The sequence below is a fragment of the Magallana gigas genome, chromosome 7 (genome assembly GCF_963853765.1).
Source record: "Magallana gigas chromosome 7, xbMagGiga1.1, whole genome shotgun sequence".
In the NCBI taxonomy this organism is placed as follows: Eukaryota; Metazoa; Mollusca; class Bivalvia; order Ostreida; family Ostreidae; genus Magallana; species Magallana gigas.
This window is the reverse complement of record NC_088859.1, coordinates 12468998-12492375: the sequence shown is the minus strand read 5'-3', so window position 1 is coordinate 12492375 and position 23378 is coordinate 12468998. Positions and strand designations below refer to the sequence as shown.

The following is a 23378-nucleotide window of genomic DNA, read 5'->3' as shown; positions in this document are numbered from 1 at the left end:
TGAACCAGTCCTTGTTGTATGTTAGTTTATAACAACTTTGATCTCAATAAGGCTTGGTCACAAACATTAGTCGTCACGAATCGGTTTTTCGGCAGTTAATCGTGAAATAAATTTGTCGCCAATAAAAGTTGGTTTACAGTATTAACTGTATTGTGGTATTCATAACAAATAACAGATATACATGTATTTATATTTGAACAGACAAGGGTTTTTGTAAAATTAACACTATTTTCCAACAGCATGTATATATATCAACAGGAAAATTCAATCTGTTTATCTAAACAACCAATCATACAACTTTAGTAATAATAAGTAAATGCTTAATTCTGATTATATTGTCTATACTAAAACAAAAAGTGGAAGTATCAGATTTTTTTTTAAGGGGGGCATAAATTTCATGAATTTTTCTTACCCATAAACTGAACACAACATATGAATAAAAAGTTTATCACAATCTTGACTTTTATATAAGGTGTAAAAACAGTTGTGATCAAACAATGTTAAAACAAGTTATTTACATTTTCAAAATATCAGTCTTTGTAAAAAATTTTTAAAAGTTCAATCCATAGGATTTAAAATACAAGAACATTATATGTAAATTTTACAAATTAAGGTACAAATATGTACATGTACATGCATTAAAAAAAAAAAAAAATGGCATAAATGTTCAGAAAAATTCAGGTTCCACTGAAACAGATTCGAAAATATCAGAGCTTGGACTGACAACAAAAATACTTGTGTATCAGTCTCTCAAATTACCCAAATAACTGTTTATGAAACAAACCATATAGGTATGGGATAAAAAATTGTACAGACATATAAGACGTTAATATTCCTTTATAACATAAGAAAAAATATAATAAAATCAGGACAGTATGACTAGCTATTGGATAGAAGACATCAACATGACAATATACATGTCAACAAGCCTTTTAACAATGCCAAGGCAACATACAGTAGCTATCAACACAATGTACATATGACTAATATCAGAATTCTGCTTCAAACAAATTTACAGCCTCCTTTTTTCAATTCCCTATGGGTTCTCAGTATCCCCCTCATCTTCCTCTGTCTCGAGTCCAGACTCAAGCTCGGGGTACCAGGATTCCTTCTCCTTTTTGTTAAGATAGAGCACAACTCGATCATCTTCAACCTATAAGTACAAATACCAACTTATAATTGTTGTTCAAAAACCCAACTTTGATGTTCACACAAGGTTTATAGTATACTATTTTAGTTCATTATGTTCATGTTGTTGTGCAAACAAAGATTTACTTGACCCTAACATTACGTGTAGTTTCCATCTTTTCAATTCTATTCTTCTAACTTTGTGATACATTGAACCTATGTATAATCAGTCAACCACATTGAGATATTTTAGTATAAAGCATGAGTGGTACATGTATTACAATTCATTGGTATTCATACCAAATTTCACTACTCTCCAAAAAATATATGTAATGTTATATGTAATTTTACAACCAAGAATAATCAAAGTTAGAAATATTTTTTTTGACCATCAATCTATTTTCTGCTTGTGTAACAGAATACCATACCTCCATATAGCTTTTGTCCTTTACAATATCATGTGGCAGTTTTTTGATCTTCAGCTGATAGCACTTGCCCTTCAGGCTCCCCTTGTCTAAACCTGTAATGGTGACCTCCATAGATCTACAACAAAGTCAGACAATATGTTACCGTACATCTTTCTTTCATTTTCTTTGGGTTTGGGGTTTCCTTGAGACAAAAATCTTCGGGACTGTGACATACAAAAATCTTATTCATGAATTATAGAACCATATGGTTATAAGGCACTTGTTCCTTCGTTCCTTCTTTTACTTCATCTGATTAAAATCAGATCATTGATCTGCTCCTAATTTTTTTAATTAATAAGGAGCAGATCAAAGATTAGAGTATCATTAGACTATTTGGGCCATTCTTTAATTTTAACCATAATCTATGTTCTGTCATCTGTACCTTTCCTCAAATGTTGAATTAACAAGAGCATTCTCTGCCTTTCTGATGATCTTCATTCCTTTCAGCGATCTGCTAGTTTTCAAGCCTTTTGCACTCACTATGACGTGGACATATCCATCTTTCTTTTTCTCATCACATACTGTATTGATAGATGAAAGGAAAGTCAGCCTACTATTATAATTAAAAATCTAGCTGATATAAAACGATTGAATTAAAACTAACAAATAACGACAAAGAGGGGTAAATTAATTAATACTCTTTGCCACAACCATTGCAAGGAAATTAAGGCATATTTACAGATATATCTTTCATGAGGTGATAATATAATGTAAACATATGGGATAACCAATGATAACTTCTGGGTATTTTGGAGTTTCTAGTATTAATAATTCAATAGTAATACATAATTATTCTTTTGGCATGCAGATAAAATTGCATGCAGTTGTGTTAAAATATTGATCAGCTGTTGATCATAAACTCCTTAAAATAATGAAGGGAGTGTTTTCTTAGATAAATACACACAGTATGCTGGTTCCACGATGTTTTTCGCTGCTTCATCTCCCATTTTAAGTTATGCGGTAACACTGGTCTGCATGAATATCACTTGGTTCTTGTAAAGTGACCTGTCTATTAACAAAGGAAATCTGTATTTAGGTCTTTCACTTTTTAAAAGCCAATGTTAGTATTTACAGAATGATGGACAAACTTAATAATCCATAAAAATAAATGCATTTAAATTATATATTTGAAAGTATGACTGCATTCGTAGAAATGAGACACTGCTGTTTATAATGTCTCTATAATAAATGCATTGATATGATGATGCAAAAGTTTTTTTTATTAATATTTCACATTACTTTTGACATATAACGTTTCATGTTGTACTTTGAGGGAAAACACCCCTACCTACTCACAAGGTCACTGACAGCATACGATTTTCTTGTACTCAACTAGTTCTACATGTCAGTAAGCAGTAAGACATAGGTTACACATTGTGTATCAAAGACTGTTTCCTGTTTACAAATAGACAAGTTAGATAACTCCAAATTTTCTACTAATAATTTCATATCCAGACTAATTGGACCCGGACCTTTTGGGCGCTCTTTGTTCATTCTAAATGAATTTCATTACCTAATATTTGATATAATTGTAATAATGTTTGTTATACAAATGCGTTATATAACTATCAAATTACATTGCATTTGTGTAGCTGATATCTAAGAATAACATTTTTTAAAAATAAAAGTTTAACCATAGTTTGAATATTTATACTGTAGAAGCACATATTTTTGTTGGGTCAAAATTTCATTGTTTTTGAACCAAATAAAATTCTGTTGGCATTCAATTTTGTCATATTGTAATCTCTTTGTTTTCAATGATGCTTTGGCTAAAAATTCGTCATGGATTTAATTTCGTTGATTTATACTGCCAACGGAAATTAATTAAATCCTCAATGAATATTAATTATATCACATTTTTACAAACATAAGAATTTGCATTTTTTTTTCACTCTAGTCTCTATATAGAGGAGCCTTATCATTTTTTTCAAATTATGATTTTCGTTTGAAATACTGGTATTCTCGATATGTCTAGACCTAAAAAAAATAATAGTTTAACCAAACATGCATAAAAAATTTAAAAAAAAAAAATTTACTGGTAAGATTTTTATACATTTCTCTGTCCTGTTTCATGAATGAAAATTCTTAATCAGGTCCCACAATTGGAGCTATTAAAGTATGCGAATGTAACTATGAATCATAATAAAAACAAAAAAAAAAGGTAAATAAAATATTTAATAAATAACAAACAATATATCATTCTGACATAACGCTATTGACAACAACTACAAATATGGGACCCGGCACTCTCTAAAGAATCAAACTGTTTTTCACATAAACCACACATGTACACAATGTCTTGCAGCACTGGATTTTGATACATGTATACGCTGACTTGTTGAGTTAATGGATTAGCATCGCTACATGTCTGTTGATGTCTCTTCAGGGAGTTAGATGTGGTGTATATTTTCCCACACTGACAAGCATACTTTTTTTCACCTGTATGAAGAATCATGTGAGCTTTCAATTTGTCTGGGTACCTAAATTTCTTTTCACAGAAATCACATTTTATAGGATGGTTAGGTTCATGGGAGGCTTCATGCCTCTTCAGGGCACTGCTATGAGCAAACTCGGCTCCACATATGGAGCATTTGTGAGGTTTTTGGCCGGTGTGTGTGTTCATGTGTTCGGTCCATCCAGTGCGGTTGTGAAACTGCTTCATACATATACTACATTTGTATGGCAGCTCCCTCTCTGTCACAGGTTTGTGGATCTCCAGATGACTTTTTAATTTGCTCTGTTCAAAAAACTTGAAGCCACAAATGCTACACTGAAACTTTTTCTCCTGAGTGTGTCTCTTTCTGTGCTGCTGCACATAGCGTTTCTTTGCATAGGTCTTTAAACAAATATCACAGGTAAACAAGTTGTGTGCTTTTTGGTTGTGTTCTGTCAATTGAGATAGGCTCTGATGCTCTTCTTTGCATTCTTTACATTTAAAAACTTTCTCTTTGTCAGGATTTTCTTCCATCTCTGTTTCCATCTGTTCTTCCATACTAGGGCTTGCTTCACATTCATCATTCATGTCACTTGAATCTCCTCTCTTGTCATCAAGACTTTCATTCCCCTCATCGCTTTCTCGAGAATCAACACCTACAAATTAATAATACATCACACAATGTGAAATTTAAAATGAAACATAATGAGGATAAATTTAGAGCAGGAGGATAGGATTGGTATTAAAACCAACATTTATAGATTGATATTCTTATTATCAGGTTTATGTACATGCATCATTAAATTATCATTATCATTAAAGCATGTCATATGATAAAAATTTATAATACAATTTATGCATATTTGTACATGTATATATTTTAGATAGACTGTTAACCATGGTCTTACCTTCATCACATTTTGTAGTCACAGGAATTTCACTAGATCCATTCTTATCTGCAGCTGATGTTTCAGGTTTGACTGTAAACTTTTCCTAAATAAAATATTTACATTGTAAATTCTTTTTCACATTTCACAAACCTTTTAAATAAGAACTTGATATGTTTCAACTGATGTCATAAATTTTTACCAAAATATCTCTTGCTCTTTGTAGTGATTTCCAGCTGCCATGAACTGTGTAACTGTCACTTTCAACTTGCTTCAGTAATGTTATTCCTGATCCTTCAACAACTTTCTGTATTTCTTCCTCTGTCAAAGCTGGGATTATCTTTATTTCTGCACTAAGCAATCCAAATACCTAAAACAAAACGAAACATATTTATAAATAAATATGAATATTTATTAAAATCCTTTACAGCCATTTACAAATATAGATATCTAAAGCTATGTACAGTAGTAACAAGACGCAACTTAACAGAAAACTAACCCTAAACCCAAACATTTGCTTTTCATGTCCATATTTGAGACCCACATGGAGCGACCCAAAGAGTAACAATGAGCAGTCACCAAATGCGAACCCAAATTTCTGAAGCAGATCCAGTGTAAACTTGGTTGTGCTTTAACTAGACCTGTCAGACAGACGGACAAAACATATTGATCAATTAGTGTGTCACAAATCGGCAAAACTGTTGGGAGTATAAACTATAAACCCTCAGCTAAAGTGGTCAAAACTAATTGTACAAGATATTCTTTTATAGTATAAAGGACTTTTTTACATGCTTTAAACACATTTGACTGCTCTTGTTTAACGGTACAACCGTTAACATGTGAAAAGATAGGGACGTATATAATACTAATAAGTTCCTGGTTAAATTAAGTATCAACTTAGAAAGAATAATGATCAGGCTACACTTCAAAGGACATCTGTCATTTTAACGATAGCATATTCTATCTACATGTAGTATCTATGTGCGTAAATGCACATACAACATATTTACAGTAACTTCCAGTGTCCGAACTATCATGCACATTAACAGACCCAAACATTAAAAACCATTGCCCACGGACCATTCAGCCTTCATTGAAAAGTATACGACAAATGTTTTCACCCAAAAATGGTTGTGCACATACCTTATCAGACAGTATTTCCAAATCAATTTCTGTTTTGGTGTACATGGTTTGTAAAATCAAGCAGTTAGTCAACAGACAAGTCTGTCTGACTTTCGATGGAAACTCAAACTTCCGGTTTGATTGTTTTGGACAACTCGTACTTAAAGTAAGTCGATTACTTATAACTTTATTTTTATTTCAATTAACGCCAACATGTTTTTGTCTTAAAGAGGAAAATTTGAGGTAAAAAAAAATTAGTTATTTTATTAATTGCATAAATTGTAAGAAGTTTTGGACCTACTGATAGATCAATCTCCTTAATATCAGCAGGGCTGCAGAAAAATTGTTCATTGTAATGCCAATTTACATTTTTTTTTTTAAACAAAAAAGATATTTAAAAAATCCATTTTTGCACTGTATATTTATACCTAAGTAGGCATTGTATATCCAAAATGCGCTTTATAACCCATTTGGGTACTTTTAATATTGGACTTGACTTATTCTGTAGTTAAAAAGAAAATTACTCAAATTTGACAACCTTTGGCAATTTTACACAGTACCGGTACTTAAAGCCCATATTGTAAATCTCCAATCAAGTAACTACCGATAAAATAACTAAATCTGTTTTGAAAAATCAATTTGCTGAATATAAAAACAGACCCCAACCATACATTAGAAATTTATCATTATTTTTTATTCACTCATTTTACTGTAGACTTTCAGTTTTTTGCAAGCACATTTTAAGTGTCTTTTTGAAATAGAAGCGGAATGGACATTAAGACTTATGAATTGCAATGATGTGTTAATGTCATCTTTTATTTAGTTTGTAATGAAAATCAGCACACTCAGGTATTTTCAGTGGAGTCATTTACTTTCAATACAGCACCTGTTGTTTTGTCACAACATGTGCTTGTACTTCCATCCTTCTCATTAGCCTGCTTTTCACTTTCAGACTCTGGAATCAGTAGGTCATCTTTTGCACTGCCTTCAACTAAATTGTTCCCATCCTCAATATCATTATCAGGTATTACGCTAATATGGGCATCCTTTGTTTCCCCACATTTAACTTCTTCAACTTCAGTAGTCTCTTGAGATAAGTTTGACTTTGTGTCCTCTTCAGGAGTAATATCACTACTGACAGCACAACTGCTGTCCTCCCTGCTTAAGTTTCCTTGCTTAATGGATACATTTTCAGAGTTTGTCTTCACTACTTCTTGCAAATTATACTTTTTGAATTTGAAAAAATCCTTCACGATTCCAAGACAACACACAGACTGAGCGACTTCCACCAGCACAACAAAGTCTGGTTTGTCATGATTTACTCTGTGTAGTGGGTTTAGGTCCTTAATAATGCCAGCCAAGGCTGGGATGACAGAATCTCGGCCTAAGCCATTGTTATTCCTGATTTTCACAATTATGCTGAAATTGTAACCTTCCCCAAATGGCGTCTGAAAAATCGGTGTAAACAGTTCCTTTCCCAGCTTTTTGACCTCACCCTCTTCTGCTCTGCAGGTCCCTGCTATAGGGAGTAGACGGATAGCAAACCTGGATTTTTGTACCTTGGTTTCCCACAGATCAGACAAAATAGAATGCGCCAGCTGACTAGGGTCGGGAATTGTGGTCCTAATGAAGATCAGGTTCTTGGCCTTTGTATTAGTGTTTTGAAATCTCCTCAACTCATGCTTCGACTCCTTGATTTCATCCACCTCCTTCTTCATTGCCTTCTCTATATCTTCTTCCTCTTCCTCCTCTGACAGATCCTCATCTTCCTTACTGCCTGATGACTCCTAAAGCGAAGAAATGAGAAATGGTCTGAATTTGCTGTTTGAATGTTCATGTCCTTAATTTTACAAATTGTTGTTTGGTAGATTATTTTACAATGAACATAAATTCAAAACAAAGTATGATGATATGGGTTCAAAATTGTATTATAATGTACTAGTACAAGTACATTGAAGGCTTATAGTTGTTGTTTTCATTATCAAGCATTTATAAGGACACTATCCACTACCTTTTCAGGACCATACAACTTGTCCGCATATTCGTTCAGGATATTGTAGGCGTCCCGGACTGCTCCTTTCTCATTGTTGTTACAAGTGACCAGGAAACCTTTCATGCCAGCCTCCAGCTTCCATGAATCCCTCTTTGGTTTCTTGTTGGCACATTTTATGTAGTATGACTTTGGGCGCTTCTTTCCTTTTCTTTCACTCATGGTCTGATCTGTGCAACTGATAAGTTATAAAACTATACTAGTAATTCTTATGGTATAGAGTTGACTAGAGATCTACCATAAATTCTATTAATGTGGTCTCAAATATCTGATGTTTTTTTTCAGGGTTTTCATTATTAATTTAATAGATATTTGTTTGGCATGAAAAATATCACTTAAAAAATATATTTTAATTAACTATTTGGTCTGGCAGAGTCCCGTCATCTAGTTCTCATGGCTATTATTAGACCAAGAAAATAAAGTCTTCAACAATAATTTTGTGTCAACTCAAAAGGCATGTCGAAACAGGGATGGGGGAAGGCAAGCAGGGGCCTGTCCCCCTCCATTTTATATTTTGTAGCTGACATTCAGTTTACATATGGAAAAAATAAATTAATAATGAAGAACTGGTCCTTCGACTTTTTGGGGGACACAGTGTTTAAAAAATTATAAATTCAATTCAATGCATTGACAAAAACCACATGTGGTGCAAGTCATACATACAGTATACAAATATATTTAGTACACGTACATACATTTTCTTATGTTAAATGCAACACGTATGAAGTTACGAATATTTCTTGTTGATCTAACATCTGCTGGATTAAGATATACATGCACTATTAAAAAGTGAACAATATTCACTTCTGTAGTTGTTTACATAGGAGCTCCCCAGCTAATTTTGTAAATGATATCTATTTATAGAGGGTAGATATATATAACTAGATATCGTTCGTCATTTACAACATTAGCTAGGGAGTAGATATGGCCAGAAATAACCAATGTTACTGGTTACAAATGGAGTGGGGTAAAAGTCAGGACTAATTTCTGGCCATATATGCTAGGGAGTGCCAAAAAATGATGTTCATCTTCAACAACAGTATAATCGACAGTTAATACAATATCTGTCATCCCTTGGAAGGATAGGATTACAATATCTGACAACCTCTATCTGTTAATTGTGGGCACTTATTCTTAATTGAGTCGTAAAAGAATGAAGCAATATTGAATTATATTAAGAGGCAGAGTTCACATATAGCCCTACGAGACGAGACACTGCCTCTCGTCTATATTTATCCTGATTATGTTTCTCCCCACCCCAACATTTTAAAAAATACATGCCTTGTAAAAACATATAATCAACTACTTATTGTAAACGGACCATCAAGACCGATTGATTCATGGAACATGCACTAAAACGTTTAAAATATTTACAATTTTACATAACCACTAAGCCTATATTCTAAAAACAATGAACCAGCTAACTAACGACTAATTGCGGAGAGGGATCTGTTTTTATTTCATCTAAGTAAGAAAAAACCCAATTTCACACCACACACTTACATATCTGACCAAATAACAAGGCAATCACGTCCCCAGACTTCAAACTATGGGCGCAGCCATATTGAAAATAATAAATTCCGTTCCGATAATGACCCAAAAGTTCCGGAACTTACATGACCTTTCCAGCCCGCATCATAAGAAAGTCATGTCTGTGAGATATATAAAATAGATTGAGTTTATTTGAATCAGTTTCAACATATGGTGCTTATAATTTCCCCGAGAAAAAAAGTGGTTTGATCAGAGACATAAATAACACTGGTTAGCGGAATATCGAACAAAACCACATAAATGCCCCCTTCCCTTCATCCTCTCTGTAAAACAAAATATTATTTATGTCATGGGAGTTGATTTGGTTGTTTAAATTCTTTTAGTTTTAGCTAACATACTGATGTACATTTAACAGTAATTTGGTTAATTTAACTTACTTTTTACAATCAATTCATTTTAAAAAAATTAAAGAGTCAACAACGAAAGCCTATAATATAGAATAGAATCATTTATGTTTCTGATAATGAAAAAAAGGCATTGTAACGCAAATGAAGGCATTATAAGGCATTTCTAGAAGGCATCATGACGCAATTCCATAAGGGAATATAACGCCATTTCGAAAGGTATTATAACGCCTTACAAGAGGTGTTATAACGCCTTTCCAAAAGGCATTACAATGCAAATAAAGTTTTGGAAAAGCGTTATAACGCCTTTTGTCGCGTTAATACGCCTTTTGGAAAGGCGTTGTTACGTTTTCTGAAAAAGCGTTATAATGCCCTCTGGAAATGCGTTACATTGCTTTTGGAAATGCGTTAATACGTCTTTCTAATATAGGCGTTACAACGCATTTATTTGCGTTATTACGCCTTTTGAAAAAGCGTAAATGCCTTTTGTTTAAAAATAGCTTTGATCGGTAAGTTTCGATGAGTTTTATAATTTTCAAACGTATTGAAATGTACATGAAATTCATTCTGCAGGGTTCTCGACAATTTAATGTACGAAAGAAAAACAGAGACAAACAGTATTGAAAATGTTTATTTAATTGCTTCAAAAATCTGTCTCTGAAACTGCTTAAAAAAGTCAAACATAATGTAATTCAATGCCCAGAGTGCGTTTTTTTATTTTCCTCGGTCTATCCGACACTGTACTTTTCAATGTATCCAGTCTTCTGTGTAAACAATATACATAAAATGTACAAAGATTATCAAAATACAATTGAATTTGAGAGGGGGGGGGGGGGGGGGGGGCAAAAGGTTTTTTCCTTCTTTAGTTTCTAATGTTAGTCTTTGGAAGCACCGTAAACTTGTGAGTCGTCCTCGCCCCCACATTTGGTCCCTCTAGTGAACGCTGACACACCCCTACTCGTTCCGGCGTTGTTCCGCAGTGACCCAGCGGGAATGTTTGAATTCCCCACATCTGTGTATACAAAATATAAAAATCATAACAGATATTATAAAGGCTACTAGTAGTATACTGTATAAATCAATATCTTCCTTGGTATCGTAGGAATTTGCGATCTAGGACCTTCCTATAGTTTCGATATACCCTAAAACTTCTTGGTATACATGCATTGAGAGCTTGTTTGAAATCTTTAAAGCTGAAAAACAGTATTATACTTTTCGAGGAGTTCTTGGTAATTTTTGATCTGTGCTACTACGGTAAAGTTTAATCAATGGTATCAAGACTTCAACACCTATTTAATTCAAAGTTAATTCTCTATTAGCTGACAGACTTTATTATCGGAAGGGCGGGGCTTTGCAACGTCAGATTCCATCTTCCTAAAATGATATTTACGAAGGATTGTGAGAAATAAAAAAAATAAAATAAAAAACAACAATGCAAACGCAATATTTCCCACCGGTATCTGAAACCGTCTCTATATATAGTAAATTCTTAGTTATCAACGCATCAGTATTTAAACTAACGCGAGTTGTTTTCAAATTAAGTGCGACGCTTTGCTGATTATATCTAGTTGTACTCCAATATTTTCAAAATGTTGTTTACACGCTGATAACCGCTTTTAGATCACAGAACACGAAGTACACTTCGAATATCGACTTGCACTTTAAGCGCTGGAAAAGGAAATATTATACTTTTTTTTACTGATAAATGATATCTATTTTAATAAATTGAATAACCAATTAACGAAATTAAAAATAATCATCATAGACAGATATAGTTTGGCTTGGAGTATTAAAAGTGCTCTGTGGGTTCTACTGATTGTCTAGATAATAAACATAAAATGTGCCACATTGAACAATTCAAAGAACGTGGTCATTATAAACGTTTATTGGTAAATCATAGGCGTCGGAACCGGGGGGGCTAGGGGGGGCTTAGCCCCCCCCCACTTTTTTTTGCAAATTTATACCTTACCATTAGAAACATAGCATAATAGAGGGTTCAGCCCCCCCACTTTTTCTCGCAGGAAAGATTATTGTTTCTAAATTTACCTTGAAAGATTGAAAAGTTGGATTCAGAAGCTTACCCCCCCCCCCCCCCCCACGGATTAGGAATTTCATGATTTTGGGAAAAAAAATTGTTGGGTAAGTAATTTTTTTTACGGAAAGTATAGGTATACCCCCCCCCCCCCCCCCCCCCCCCCCCCCCCACGGATTAGGATTTCCCTGATTTTGGGAATTACTTTTTTCTCAATATTTCAGAGGATTAGTCTAGCCCCCCCACTTTCAATTTGCTTCCGACGCCAGTGTAAATGAAATGTTCTAGACCGAATTTACGTTTAGTAACTTTATTTCTGTCTTTAAATGATAAAAAAAACTTAAACCAACGATCTTTTATGACTTTGAGATTGTATAAAGGGAGGAACAAACTCATTTCGATACATTTTTTAAAGATGAAATATGTCAAAAATTGGATATTATAGCGTAGACGTGAAAACAATTGCCTTCAAACTTATGTTCTTTCATTGAACAACTTGATTTTATCTCCTACAGTGTATTTTAATTACGATTTTATAAATGTGTAATTTATGTAGAAGCCTTATTATATGTATATTGCACATCACAGATGAACATAGCTAAAAGATACCCATTTCAGATTTTATATTCGATGATATAGGTAATTACGTGTGCATTTTTGAACAAACAATTGCAAAAGAAACATATTTTCTTGATTAACGTTGCTTAGGTAGAATACCTGAATGTATTCTATTTTTCTTGCTCCAAAGTCGGCACTTGAAGGCGTCCAGAAACCCGCGCCGGAAATTCTCGTTGAAGCCTGCGTACATGATCGGGTTGATGGCGCTGTTGGTGTAGGCAATATACAGCGCCATGTACTTCAACGCTACCACATAATCGTCTCTCTATTAAAAAACAGGTATATTCACCAAATAATGGAGTTAAGAAACAATTGATTACTGATTAAATAAGCAACGAAGAATTCCCATACCAATTGATAAAGTATTATAGATCAAATCGTTACAGAAGCAAAATGGAAAAAGCGTATCCATGACTTTTTCTCAGCGCATTCCCCATTGCATCTTGACTTATTTTATCATGACCATCACGCAATGTCTAAATTTATCTAATAAACGGTAATTAGTGATACATAATGGTTTGATTCTCAAATCTCAAGACGACTAATCTGTGTGTTAGAATTTGTCTGAGAGAGAGAGAGAGAGAGAGAGAGAGAGAGAGAGAGAGAGAGAGAGAGAGAGAGTCGTCCAACCTTTTGATTTCCCTTTGGTGGGAAATATGCATCATTGAGGAGAAGGCCCCACTGTGGAGTCCAACAGATCACAAAGAACACCAGAACCATTATCAACATGCGGATGATCTGAAAAAAAGGTCCCAAATTCATAGAGAAGAAATGGATAAGTCCAGTCAATATAAACATTCTATAGAACCAATTCAACGAATGCAAGAAGTAGAAAACCGATCAAAACATTTTGATTTTTGATGAATAATATATTTTTGCATCATTTGACGAAGACAGCGATGCAGAACCTATAGGTATAAGAGAGTGTGTACCTTTTTTCTGGCCCTGTCTATAGAGGAGGTTCCTTTACCCCCGGGCCCCTTACGTGTCATGAGGGTCCACGTTATAATACTGTAGGTGACTCCCATCACTAGAATTGGCATGGCGTACATGATGACGAAGGTCAGAGTGAAATATAGCCTCATTCCAGGCTGGTCTGTCTCGCATTTCCTTTCAAAAAGAAGAGAAAGCTTTATGCAATGATTGTGTTGTTTATAATAGTTGTTGCTGTTACATTGACGTCGCAGTTGTTATATTGATCTTGTTGTTGAAGGTCCCGTCGAGGAGATGCCTATTTGTTGTCAGGCATCACATTGAGACTTTTTTTCGTGAATTAATAAAAAAAATTACCAGGCAGAAAAAAGAGAACTAGCTCCAACTCATTACTCTATAACAAAAGAATTAAGAATTCTACTGAATGTAACACGCGATTGACGCATGCGTCAATAGTGCATCATCGCTAGCCAAGGGTTTTCGGTCCACTTTGCTCCGACCGAAAATCCTGGGCGAGCGAAGATGCAATAGTGGTGCATTCATCTGCCATTCAATCCGTACACAATTCCGGCCAATGGATTTATGTATGATTCATGTTTTGATATAATGATAAAGTGAACTTCATGAAAACTATATTGCAACAATTTATTAAGGTTGGACATCTGCTAATGCCAGTTCAACGCCAGAGACCCACAGTCAGTATCGCTCACTGTGAGCGAATTGTTCTTTACAAACATTTTGAATCTTTGAAAAAATATACAAATTTTGATTTTAAAGATTCTAAACTTTTGTAAACGACAGTCTACTTGCTGCCCAAAAGGAATGGGGATCTTAAGATTTTGAACGTCTTCGCAATTTACCCTCTAATCAGAGTCTTTCTAAAGTATTAATAAAGAGTGAGTTTCTGCAAACCAATTGATGGACTTTTTGGTTGGTGAATTCATTGATTGATTACCATTGGAGCAGTCCATACAATTAAAATATGGTTCAATTTTTCGTAAATTGTTCCGGACATTTTGTTCTAGATCTGATTTGATTAATCCCACAGGCTTCAAACAAAACGGTCTTTAATGTAATCAGTTAAGTAATGTTTAAATGCTGTTTTTAAAGCGCTAAGCATAGCTCAGCGCTTTATTGTCGTTAGACTTCTACTTCCGGTGCATCGAATAACCGCCCCCTATGAGCAGAAGATTACATCATTTAAACTGGTTAGGGAACCAGTTTCAGGAGTTTGTGCACATTATTGCACGGGCTATTGTGAATCCAATGTACGGGCTATTGTGAATGTAATGTACGGGTCTTACATACATCATTGCAGGGGGTGACACGCAGTGATTGGGAAATATAGTGCGTATACATAAGCTGAAATGTTATATACATATATCTGTTATATATACAGTTAGCGCTTTTCAGTACTATCAGTACTTTGATTTTTATTTATATTTATACATACGTAAGTTTGGGCTTTATATAATTCTTTGCCAAACTTTCTTTCGTATTCATTTAATCGCAGTGATAGAAAGAGAAGATACAAACATGCATCAATTCACATGTTAATGATTTGGAAGATATTAAGTTTATCAATATTCTTTAGTTTTGAAGTTCATCAATAAGTCCTCTGTATATCCTTTTCTGACGTATGAAAGGATTAGGCATCTTTCTCCTTTGTTTATTGATAACGATTTTACAATGAATCACACTGAATGAATTCAGGATCCACGTACAGCGAGGGATTCCGAATGACGGTCGAGATAACCCTGGAGGGTGAAGACGCCAAAGTAATGATCGAAAAAACTTCTTAATTTATTGTTACATCGATTTCATGAAATGTTAGATAAATAGCCCATGGAAAAAAGCATTAATCAACATTTACATGTCCAATTTTGCGCGGAGTACTGAATGGCACTGATATTTCAACCAATATTTATTAAACCCCAAAAACCTGAAAATGGTACGATGCAATCTGCATATTTTTTAAAATAATGACGCAGACATGTTTGAGAAATGATGATTAGGCCTAGTTAACGCGATGAATACGCTTAATATCATCAAAAAGTGACGCATTGAAATTATATCATTTTTTCTTTACGGCAGAGAAAAGTCTTTTTCTCTCAATTTCTATAAAGATTAAGATACACTGCATGTTGTTTTAAACCTGTTATCTTGGTTCGCCTGTCCATGCAACTGTCACCCTCTCTCATTTTCTTGAAAGCTGTACTATTACATGCATGGATCCAGAATATTTTTCCGGGGGGGGGGGTGCAACGGTTATTTGAGTATACCCCGGGGGGGTGTCTGAGGCATATTTTTGGTAATTTTATGATTAATTCAAAAATATATGAATTTTGCAGGGGGGGGGGGGGTGTCAGCGCATGTTATTAAGTACATCTCAATCAACGTGCAACATATTGTTTCCATGTAACGTGGAAAGAGTCGACAACAAAATCCACGAAAATTGGAAATCATAGAAAAGTGATGAAACCACGTAAAATGATGACACTACAATATTTAACTCTTCTTGCATCTAAAAAATCTTGTTGTGGTCGGTGCGCCATTTTGGGAACAAATCAAATACAAGCGAACTTTTTTTCTTCTCCATCACCCTTTTAAAAAATTGTTCTACCATAATATCTTACAGCTTTTGTAACAACCCAAAACCAGTCATCCTTTTATTCTTACAGATTCACGGTGAGGCTCATATATGTGGCACGCCAATTCACAAAAATTAGCTAATCATAGTTCACAAGTCGATAAATTAGGTTTAACGGTTGTTAACTATAGTTTACGGACAGAAAACTATATTAAGCGACGATAATCTATATTTCACATCTGTAAACCATAGTTAACGCGATCATCTATGTTTCAGAAGCGTAAAACTATAATTATTACAGAAAAACAACCATTTGCGATTACAAAACAGGATTTATCTAATAATATAGCTTCACGATTGTGAAACTATGATTAACAACTCTTACCTATAGTTCAGGAATGTAAATTATAGTTTACATATGTAAATCTATATTTATCAGCAAAATCTATTTTTAACGTTATTTGCAGACAGATAAACTTAAATTATCTTTCGTTAACTTTAATTTACAACCGTTAAAAATACTTTTACAGATGAAAACTATAGTTAACGAATCGTTAACTACAGTCTGCGGTTCGTAAACCATATTTACCAGTCGATAAACCTAATTTATCATATGTGAAACTATGTATAGCTCATTTTTGTAAATTTGGCGAGACATACATAAAGGTATTTCCTACCACAATCCCACCTATATTTAAGATACTAGTAGTTACTAATAGTTCAAAAATAGTTAAAAAATTGAACACAGGTTATTGGACAGACATTTACATATATGTGCAAAATTAATTAAAGGTTTTTATCTAAGAGTCTAGACGTAAATTTTTCGCTCGGTAGTTTTAATTTCTCAATAATTTTTAGGAATTACCCGACTTATTTTTTGACGAGTGGTCGGTCAAGTCTTTTAAATTGACAACTAGTAGGTGGCTTGATTTTTATTTTGTCCGATTGTGGACAAATCATCAGGACATTTCTAGAGTTTTTCCTTTATAAGTATTGATAAAGATATACCAAAAAAGTCACTCTTGATCAATAATCAGTGCTTATTCTATCTGCGTTACTGCTCGACTATTCTAGACATTTATTAATCTTACAAACCGTTCTTAAATTTCGGAGGATTTCATGTGGGGTTTTTTTTCTCTCAAAAAACAGATTTTTAAAAATATACTTTTTTGAAAAAATAATCGGAAATGACAATTTTAAAGTAAATTTCTGTCTCTTAATGTTAACAACCAATTCATTTTGGTCCATGATGGCAGTTTTTCACAACAGTGAGTATTCCCCTTTTAACCCTTTTCAAAAGCATAAAATATGCCAAAATTTCATGTGTAACCATATTTGAATTCATTCCATAGTCTTATAAAAGTTGGTATAAAGTTTCCAGTTAGAATTCTACATTGCTTAATATGGCAACAATTAATGTGTCTCCGGTCTAAGTAAAGTAATTAAGTTAGTTGGAAATAAATCTTTAGCTTACCCATCTTCATCGAGGCCAATATAATATGACGGCCAGTTCTCCTTACACAGTACTTGCAACATGTCTGAATATTGTCGCTCACTCTGTTCTTTAACAAATAAATAGGGGGAGGCCGTCCCTATGGATATAATCCAGGAGCAGACGATCACCACCATAGTGATATTGTGGGACAACTTCCGCTTCAGTGGAAACACAATCGCTTGAAATCTCTCCAAGGAAATGACGGTCAAGGTCAAAACACTTGAGGTCAAGGCCGCAACTAGAGAATAGAGAAGGAAACAGATGAAGACAACATATTTATCAAATTTATTTATTAGATGGAATATAGGTGGTTTACAGCTATTTCAAATGTGCCTCATACAAATTTTACATGACAAGAACAAATTTCGCGCGAAATCAATGTGATTTTCGCGGAATTATAAATTTCACGTGAAAATTATACAAAGAACAATTGTTTGAATTATTCGTTTCGTCAGCATGCCAGATAAATAACAAGACTGATTTGATTTAAACAGGCTCCTTTGATGTTTAGATAATCCTTGGTATTTCTTTTATAGCGAGGAATGACAGAATGGTGAATCATCTCTTATAAAACAGATGTGTTTGGGTGTGAATTTTAGAGGCAATTTTAACATTTAAGGAGCGTCTTTTTAAAGCCCTTGAGAAATTTGGGGGGAGGGGTCGCTTGTTTTTAGTTACAAAAATAGTTGACAAAGACATATCATGGTTCAATTGCCAATAGAAGGATTGTGAATTTCCAACTTCCATAGAAAAAGACATGGAACAATGTGAAAAATACAAATTTCTCTGCACCATTAGTTCAGCTATTTCTAAATACACGTATCTTATTTTTATTCATAAGGAGTTTTAATTAATGTATGCAATCAACAGATGTTGCAAAAAAAAAATTAAGTTTTCAATATAAACTATCTTCAAATTAAACTTCAAATTAAAGTCTAAACATACAATGTGACACGAAAATGCAATAAACGAGTATTTGTTGTATGTGTACATAAAATATTTGAAACATCTTTGTAAAAAAATATAATTATTCAATTAAAAATGTATTAAAAATTAACCATAACTGTCCAAAGTGTGCAAACATATTACGAAACAAAACCCCTAAAATATGATAGAGATTGCTTCTCCCGAAAACCACGTGTCATATTACAACTGTAACATCAGTTTTCTGCATATTGGTGAAACTATTCTGTAATTTGGAAGAAAAAAATGAAACAAATAAAGAAGCAAAGAAAACAATGTTTATCATATCTCAGTTATAGTGACACCATATCCTGAATGTTGTAAAGCTTAATTTACAATTGATATTTAATTGAAAAAGAACGTAAGACATAAACTTCCCAGGAATGAAAAAAATAATAAACTGAAACGAACTGAAATAAAACAATTTATACTTAAAATCTTGAATCTTATCGTAGAAAATATGCTTGGCAGTGTGTTTTATAGGATGTTAAAATAAACCGATTAAAACTCTCATAATTTTTTTTTAATTGGAAAATTTGCAGTAGATCATATGTTTGGGCTTTTCTTCTTCATTTGTGCACAGGATATAAACGACCTATCAATCATCTACAGTTGCAATTTTCTGGGGAAAACAAAATACTTCATATCTTATAAAAAACAATTCTAAGTTTTTATGTAAGCATGACATGTTTTTTTTCTTCTGAGTATTTCTTCTTAAAGATTGATGGGTCGATTATGTTCGGTGGTTAAATCGTTTAAAAAGTTTTCTTCAATAGGGTCAATTTTAATCCATGGATATTGTCCAGAATATTATATTTTTCGTTGTCTATAATCTAATTTATTCGCGCAATTACAATAGTCTCCAGTGTCTAAATATTTTGGGAGGGGGGGGGGGTCATTCGCGGGTAAAGAGTATAACGAAACACATGAATTCTGGCCCTCCACGAACTATAATACCACAGCTGCTGAGTTTGAAGAAATATCAGTGATCCCACCACCGACAGCCAAATTTGTTTAAAGAAAATCAAAATTTTTAAAAATAATTATAAATAAAAACCTGGTAGTTTCAAGTAAAATGTTCACTATATGGGGTCATATGCATCCCTTATTGTTGATCATCTTATATATCATGACCTAGCACTGCCCTAGTGTACAAGTAAGCCTGCTGTAAGATCCCTCGGTTATTAAATGGTGACACCGAACCATTAATGTGTCTATTTCTAAATATATTTTGTTTATATAAAAAATACTTAATTTTGAAAAATCGATTTTCAGAAGTAATAAAATTGTGTTAAAGTAAAAGAAAAATACAATTATTGTTTGACCCAACACAAAATATAGAGTTTCACAACGCTTTGAACATGCCAGCGCTGAATATATGTACTGCAGCACGATATCTTGCATGAGCAAGCTGCCGCTCGATTAAACCCGATTTCTTCATTAATTTACAAATAAATTATTTGTAAATACATCGAATAAGATGGACCCTTTATACGTGTAGATTTCTGATTCCACTCATCAAATAATATATAACATTCAATTTCAATTCTTTTCTTACTGTGTAACTCCAATTGTAACTAATTTTAAATGGTAATCGCAATCATGTGACATTCAATTCGATGTCCAAACCAACCCTGTTTGTTACCACGTGTAATTCCAATACAATTTCAACGGCCTTTAAGCTATTAAGACTAAAAAGATAAATAAGAATGCGTGAAACCTCGGATAAGTTTAAATTTCGTATATACAAATGTATGTTATTATTCACTCTTTTATAATAAATTCGCGCCACAACGTCCCTTTATGTTGACAGATGAAGAGAACATTTGTTGTCACCCAAAAAATGATTTACATTGTATGGTATCTAACTTTTACCTTGAGCAAAAGAACTGAATTTACACATAAACGCGCCAAATATCCACTGGTTACCAGCTGTCACTTGTGAGACCAAATGAATCCAGGAACAGAAGCAGGCGACCAATATATCCGAAACACTCAAGTTCAGTATAAGTAAGTTTGTGGTGGTTCTCATCTTCTTGTTGAAAGCCAGAATCAAGATCACCAGACTGTTTCCGACAAGGTTAATGACAATAGACGGAATGTAGAAGGCGATTTTCAGTCCTATTTCCCACGCTGGGATCTCGGGTGGATCCGGTGCTTTGAAAAAACTCATGATTTTCAGGAGTTGTGGACTCATTTCCGGGACCCTCTCCCCGGGGGGACAATTGTTCAACGGACTTAACAGATTCCCAAACAGATTCATCTTTTCCTTCTGAACACCTCGGTTTCTTTGGGACAATAAGTTTTTCTAACTTCGTAAATTCCTGAGCTTTTGCGATATAACGTTGTGGCTCTTCATGCCATCGTAAACGATTCGAACTATACCAAGTAATGTTGTTTGGTCGAAGGTTGACAATAAACTCCCATTTGTATCTCATAGAGGCGTAGGAATATTTACATTTCATCAATATTTATATGAACAGATTGTTAATTTGCAGAATTAAGCTGATTTATCAGCTCTAGGCATTTTGCACATAATCAGGATCGCAAGTCAACATCACTCTCTGGTTAATACGGTATCGATTTCAACGGGAAAAGGATGACATGGAAAGTGACATATGCCGCTGTTGTGTGAACGTTCCCGTTAAAAAAAAGAAGAAGACTTATTGTCCGCAGTGGAGGTGATACATTCAGTCTAAAGACCGAAACCGCACAGAACAGACCTCGGAACTGGCATGTGCTTGTATCATTGCATCGTTGCAAGTCACGTGTTTGGTGTCCATTCCATTTCCACACACTTCACGCAGCCGCCTGTTTGTGGAAATAGAATGGACATAAAACCAGTGAATTGTGACGATAGTTATCATTACGTCATCTGTTCATGTTTCTATGGCGGGTTTAAAATTTTGTTTTAGTCTCTTCTAAGGCTTGCATTTTCATAAATATGTTCCTCTTAATAAAGCGATGTTATATCTGTTTGATTTCTGACATAGATCCCAAGTAGTAGAACATAAGATCTATGTTTCCTCTTGCAGACCCCAGAACTGTAAACATTAACATCAAGCCTTATAATTTTAAGGTCAGACGCAACCTATCTTCCATTTTTTTCCCTATCTCCACAGTGTGAAGATTTCCACTTCGTAATTTCATAATTATATTTTTTATGAAATATGAATTTTTTATTTATATATAAAGTGTTCAATTGAAAATGTATAGTATGGCTTTACTTATAAGCATTTAAATGCATTTTGTGTGCTATTTTAAGGAAAATTCGAAATATTCTAGCTCCGAAAAGAGCCTGGTAATGTACTCTAAGTTTGGGAACTAACTGGTTTAAATGTTAATAGATAAGGAATAAAATATCGAGGAAAATTATATATAAACGAGATTTAATTTCCTATCTATTGGAAAAGAAAATCAAAGTACTGAAGTACTGACGGGAGTTGATTTTATCGATTATCATTTATTTTAAAAACAATTTATCTTGCATGGCAATTAGTTTCTAGTTGGTATTTGAATTACGCATGCACTTTTTTACAATATGAATTTTTAGACTTTTCCGACAAGAATTTCGAGAGACCCCATATAAATAATGATGTGTAATATTTAAAGATGGATTTCAACTACTAGTATGTATTAGTTATCGAAACAGTTCTAAAAATTGTATGGATCCAAGCACTATCGAACTCTAGTCTCGTTTAACCAGAGGCTCGGCTGTCTCCGTTATATCCGACAAGCTTGTCGCAGATTTACGGAGACAGTCGAGCGTCTGGTTGAACAAGACTATATTAACTCTGGCGTGGGAATACATGAAACTACAAAAATATCTAAATTGTTCGTAGTATATAAAATTTGACTATTTTCAAAGTGTTTCTAGATAAGTTTCCTTGAAAAACAATGCCTCAGCATACATAGCATCGAATGTTTTTTTTAATTATTTTCAAGAACTTAAGTCTTGTCAGCGGTGATGATTTGTGCTTAGGTCCAAACACTGTTTCACTTTCGGTTTGCCAGAGTAACTGCATAGGAGAGTTGATTAAAATCAACTCCCAAGAAAACCTCCAAATACCTTAGATTCAAAATTTGAACAAATACAGAGCTCTTTATTCTAAGAAGACAATTATTGTATAAAAATGGCCACCACCATTCAGTTAATACCTATATGAACGTAATACATAAACCAGTCTACCTTAAATTTCTTCTTACCTTAACTATAGTCTGTCCCAAGATATTTTTGCCGCATATTTTCTTAAATTATTCAATATTTATAAATACCTCTTGGTTCAGACGATGTTCATTCAATAGTATGAAAAAATCCCAAGATTTCCCCTTTGAAACGCCCCCTCTAGCTTGTCGGGTATCAGTACACGGCTAAAAATAAAAAGTCTACGAGGTTTTTCCATTGCCAAGGAGATGAAGACGCCCGGATGATAACGTTGAAAAATTGCACGAGGGGTCCCGAGTACTTCCGAATGGAGAAAAGATGTCAACATTCCCCATTATAAATCTCCGTAGGAAATCTGTTTTCGTTCCTGTGAATTTTTACGAGGGAAAAATGATAATGTGTGAATGAAGTTATCTTGGGAATTTTCCCTTTCATCGATTTTAATTGCACTTCAGTCACAGGTATGTGTATTTTTATTAAAAATCGTTCAAATATGCAGCATAAATATCTTGGGACAGACTATAGTACTTAGTTTAACGATGTTCTGCTGATACAAACTGGTAAGAAAAAAATAAAATAAAATAACCTTTTTCTTCATA

At 33.8% G+C, this 23378-nt stretch overlaps 4 protein-coding genes across 7 annotated transcripts; all 4 read right to left on the bottom strand.

The window, feature by feature from the left end:
• Positions 1-413: 413 nt before the first annotated feature.
• Positions 414-3037, bottom strand: LOC105333076 (uncharacterized). Of its 3 annotated transcripts, none has more exons than XM_011435885.4 (5): positions 2884-3037; positions 2500-2604; positions 1978-2116; positions 1557-1671; positions 414-1153 (listed from the first exon to the last, which is right to left on the bottom strand). In XM_011435885.4, the coding sequence occupies exons 2-5, from the start codon at positions 2540-2542 to the stop codon at positions 1037-1039; spliced, it is 414 nt and encodes a 137-aa protein (XP_011434187.3). In that variant the 5' UTR covers positions 2543-2604; positions 2884-3037; the 3' UTR covers positions 414-1036. The 3 variants fall into 3 exon arrangements, with proteins under 3 accessions (XP_011434187.3, XP_011434188.3, XP_011434189.3); XM_011435886.4 differs by having other exon boundaries at positions 2892-3024; XM_011435887.4 differs by having other exon boundaries at positions 2888-3005.
• A 718-nt stretch (positions 3038-3755) lies between these two features.
• Positions 3756-6200, bottom strand: LOC105333079 (zinc finger protein 37). Of its 2 annotated transcripts, none has more exons than XM_034457819.2 (4): positions 6060-6200; positions 5119-5286; positions 4938-5022; positions 3756-4685 (listed from the first exon to the last, which is right to left on the bottom strand). In XM_034457819.2, exons 1-4 carry the CDS (start codon positions 6102-6104, stop codon positions 3808-3810), a joined length of 1176 nt encoding a protein of 391 aa, XP_034313710.2. In that variant the 5' UTR covers positions 6105-6200; the 3' UTR covers positions 3756-3807. The 2 variants fall into 2 exon arrangements, with proteins under 2 accessions (XP_034313710.2, XP_065922453.1); XM_066066381.1 differs by lacking the exon at positions 6060-6200 and adding an exon at positions 5416-5957.
• Positions 6201-6710: 510 nt separating this feature from the next.
• On the bottom strand, positions 6711-9675 carry LOC105324550 (THUMP domain-containing protein 1). The gene is made up of 3 exons (XM_011423662.4): positions 9592-9675; positions 8050-8266; positions 6711-7825 (listed from the first exon to the last, which is right to left on the bottom strand). Exons 2-3 carry the CDS (start codon positions 8248-8250, stop codon positions 6884-6886), a joined length of 1143 nt encoding a protein of 380 aa, XP_011421964.3. The 5' UTR covers positions 8251-8266; positions 9592-9675; the 3' UTR covers positions 6711-6883.
• Positions 9676-10813: 1138 nt separating this feature from the next.
• Positions 10814-21466, bottom strand: LOC105324551 (QRFP-like peptide receptor). Its single transcript, XM_011423663.4, has 6 exons — positions 20490-21466; positions 17631-17889; positions 13566-13743; positions 13264-13371; positions 12733-12898; positions 10814-10995 (listed from the first exon to the last, which is right to left on the bottom strand). Exons 1-6 carry the CDS (start codon positions 20875-20877, stop codon positions 10859-10861), a joined length of 1236 nt encoding a protein of 411 aa, XP_011421965.4. The 5' UTR covers positions 20878-21466; the 3' UTR covers positions 10814-10858.
• Positions 21467-23378: the final 1912 nt, after the last annotated feature.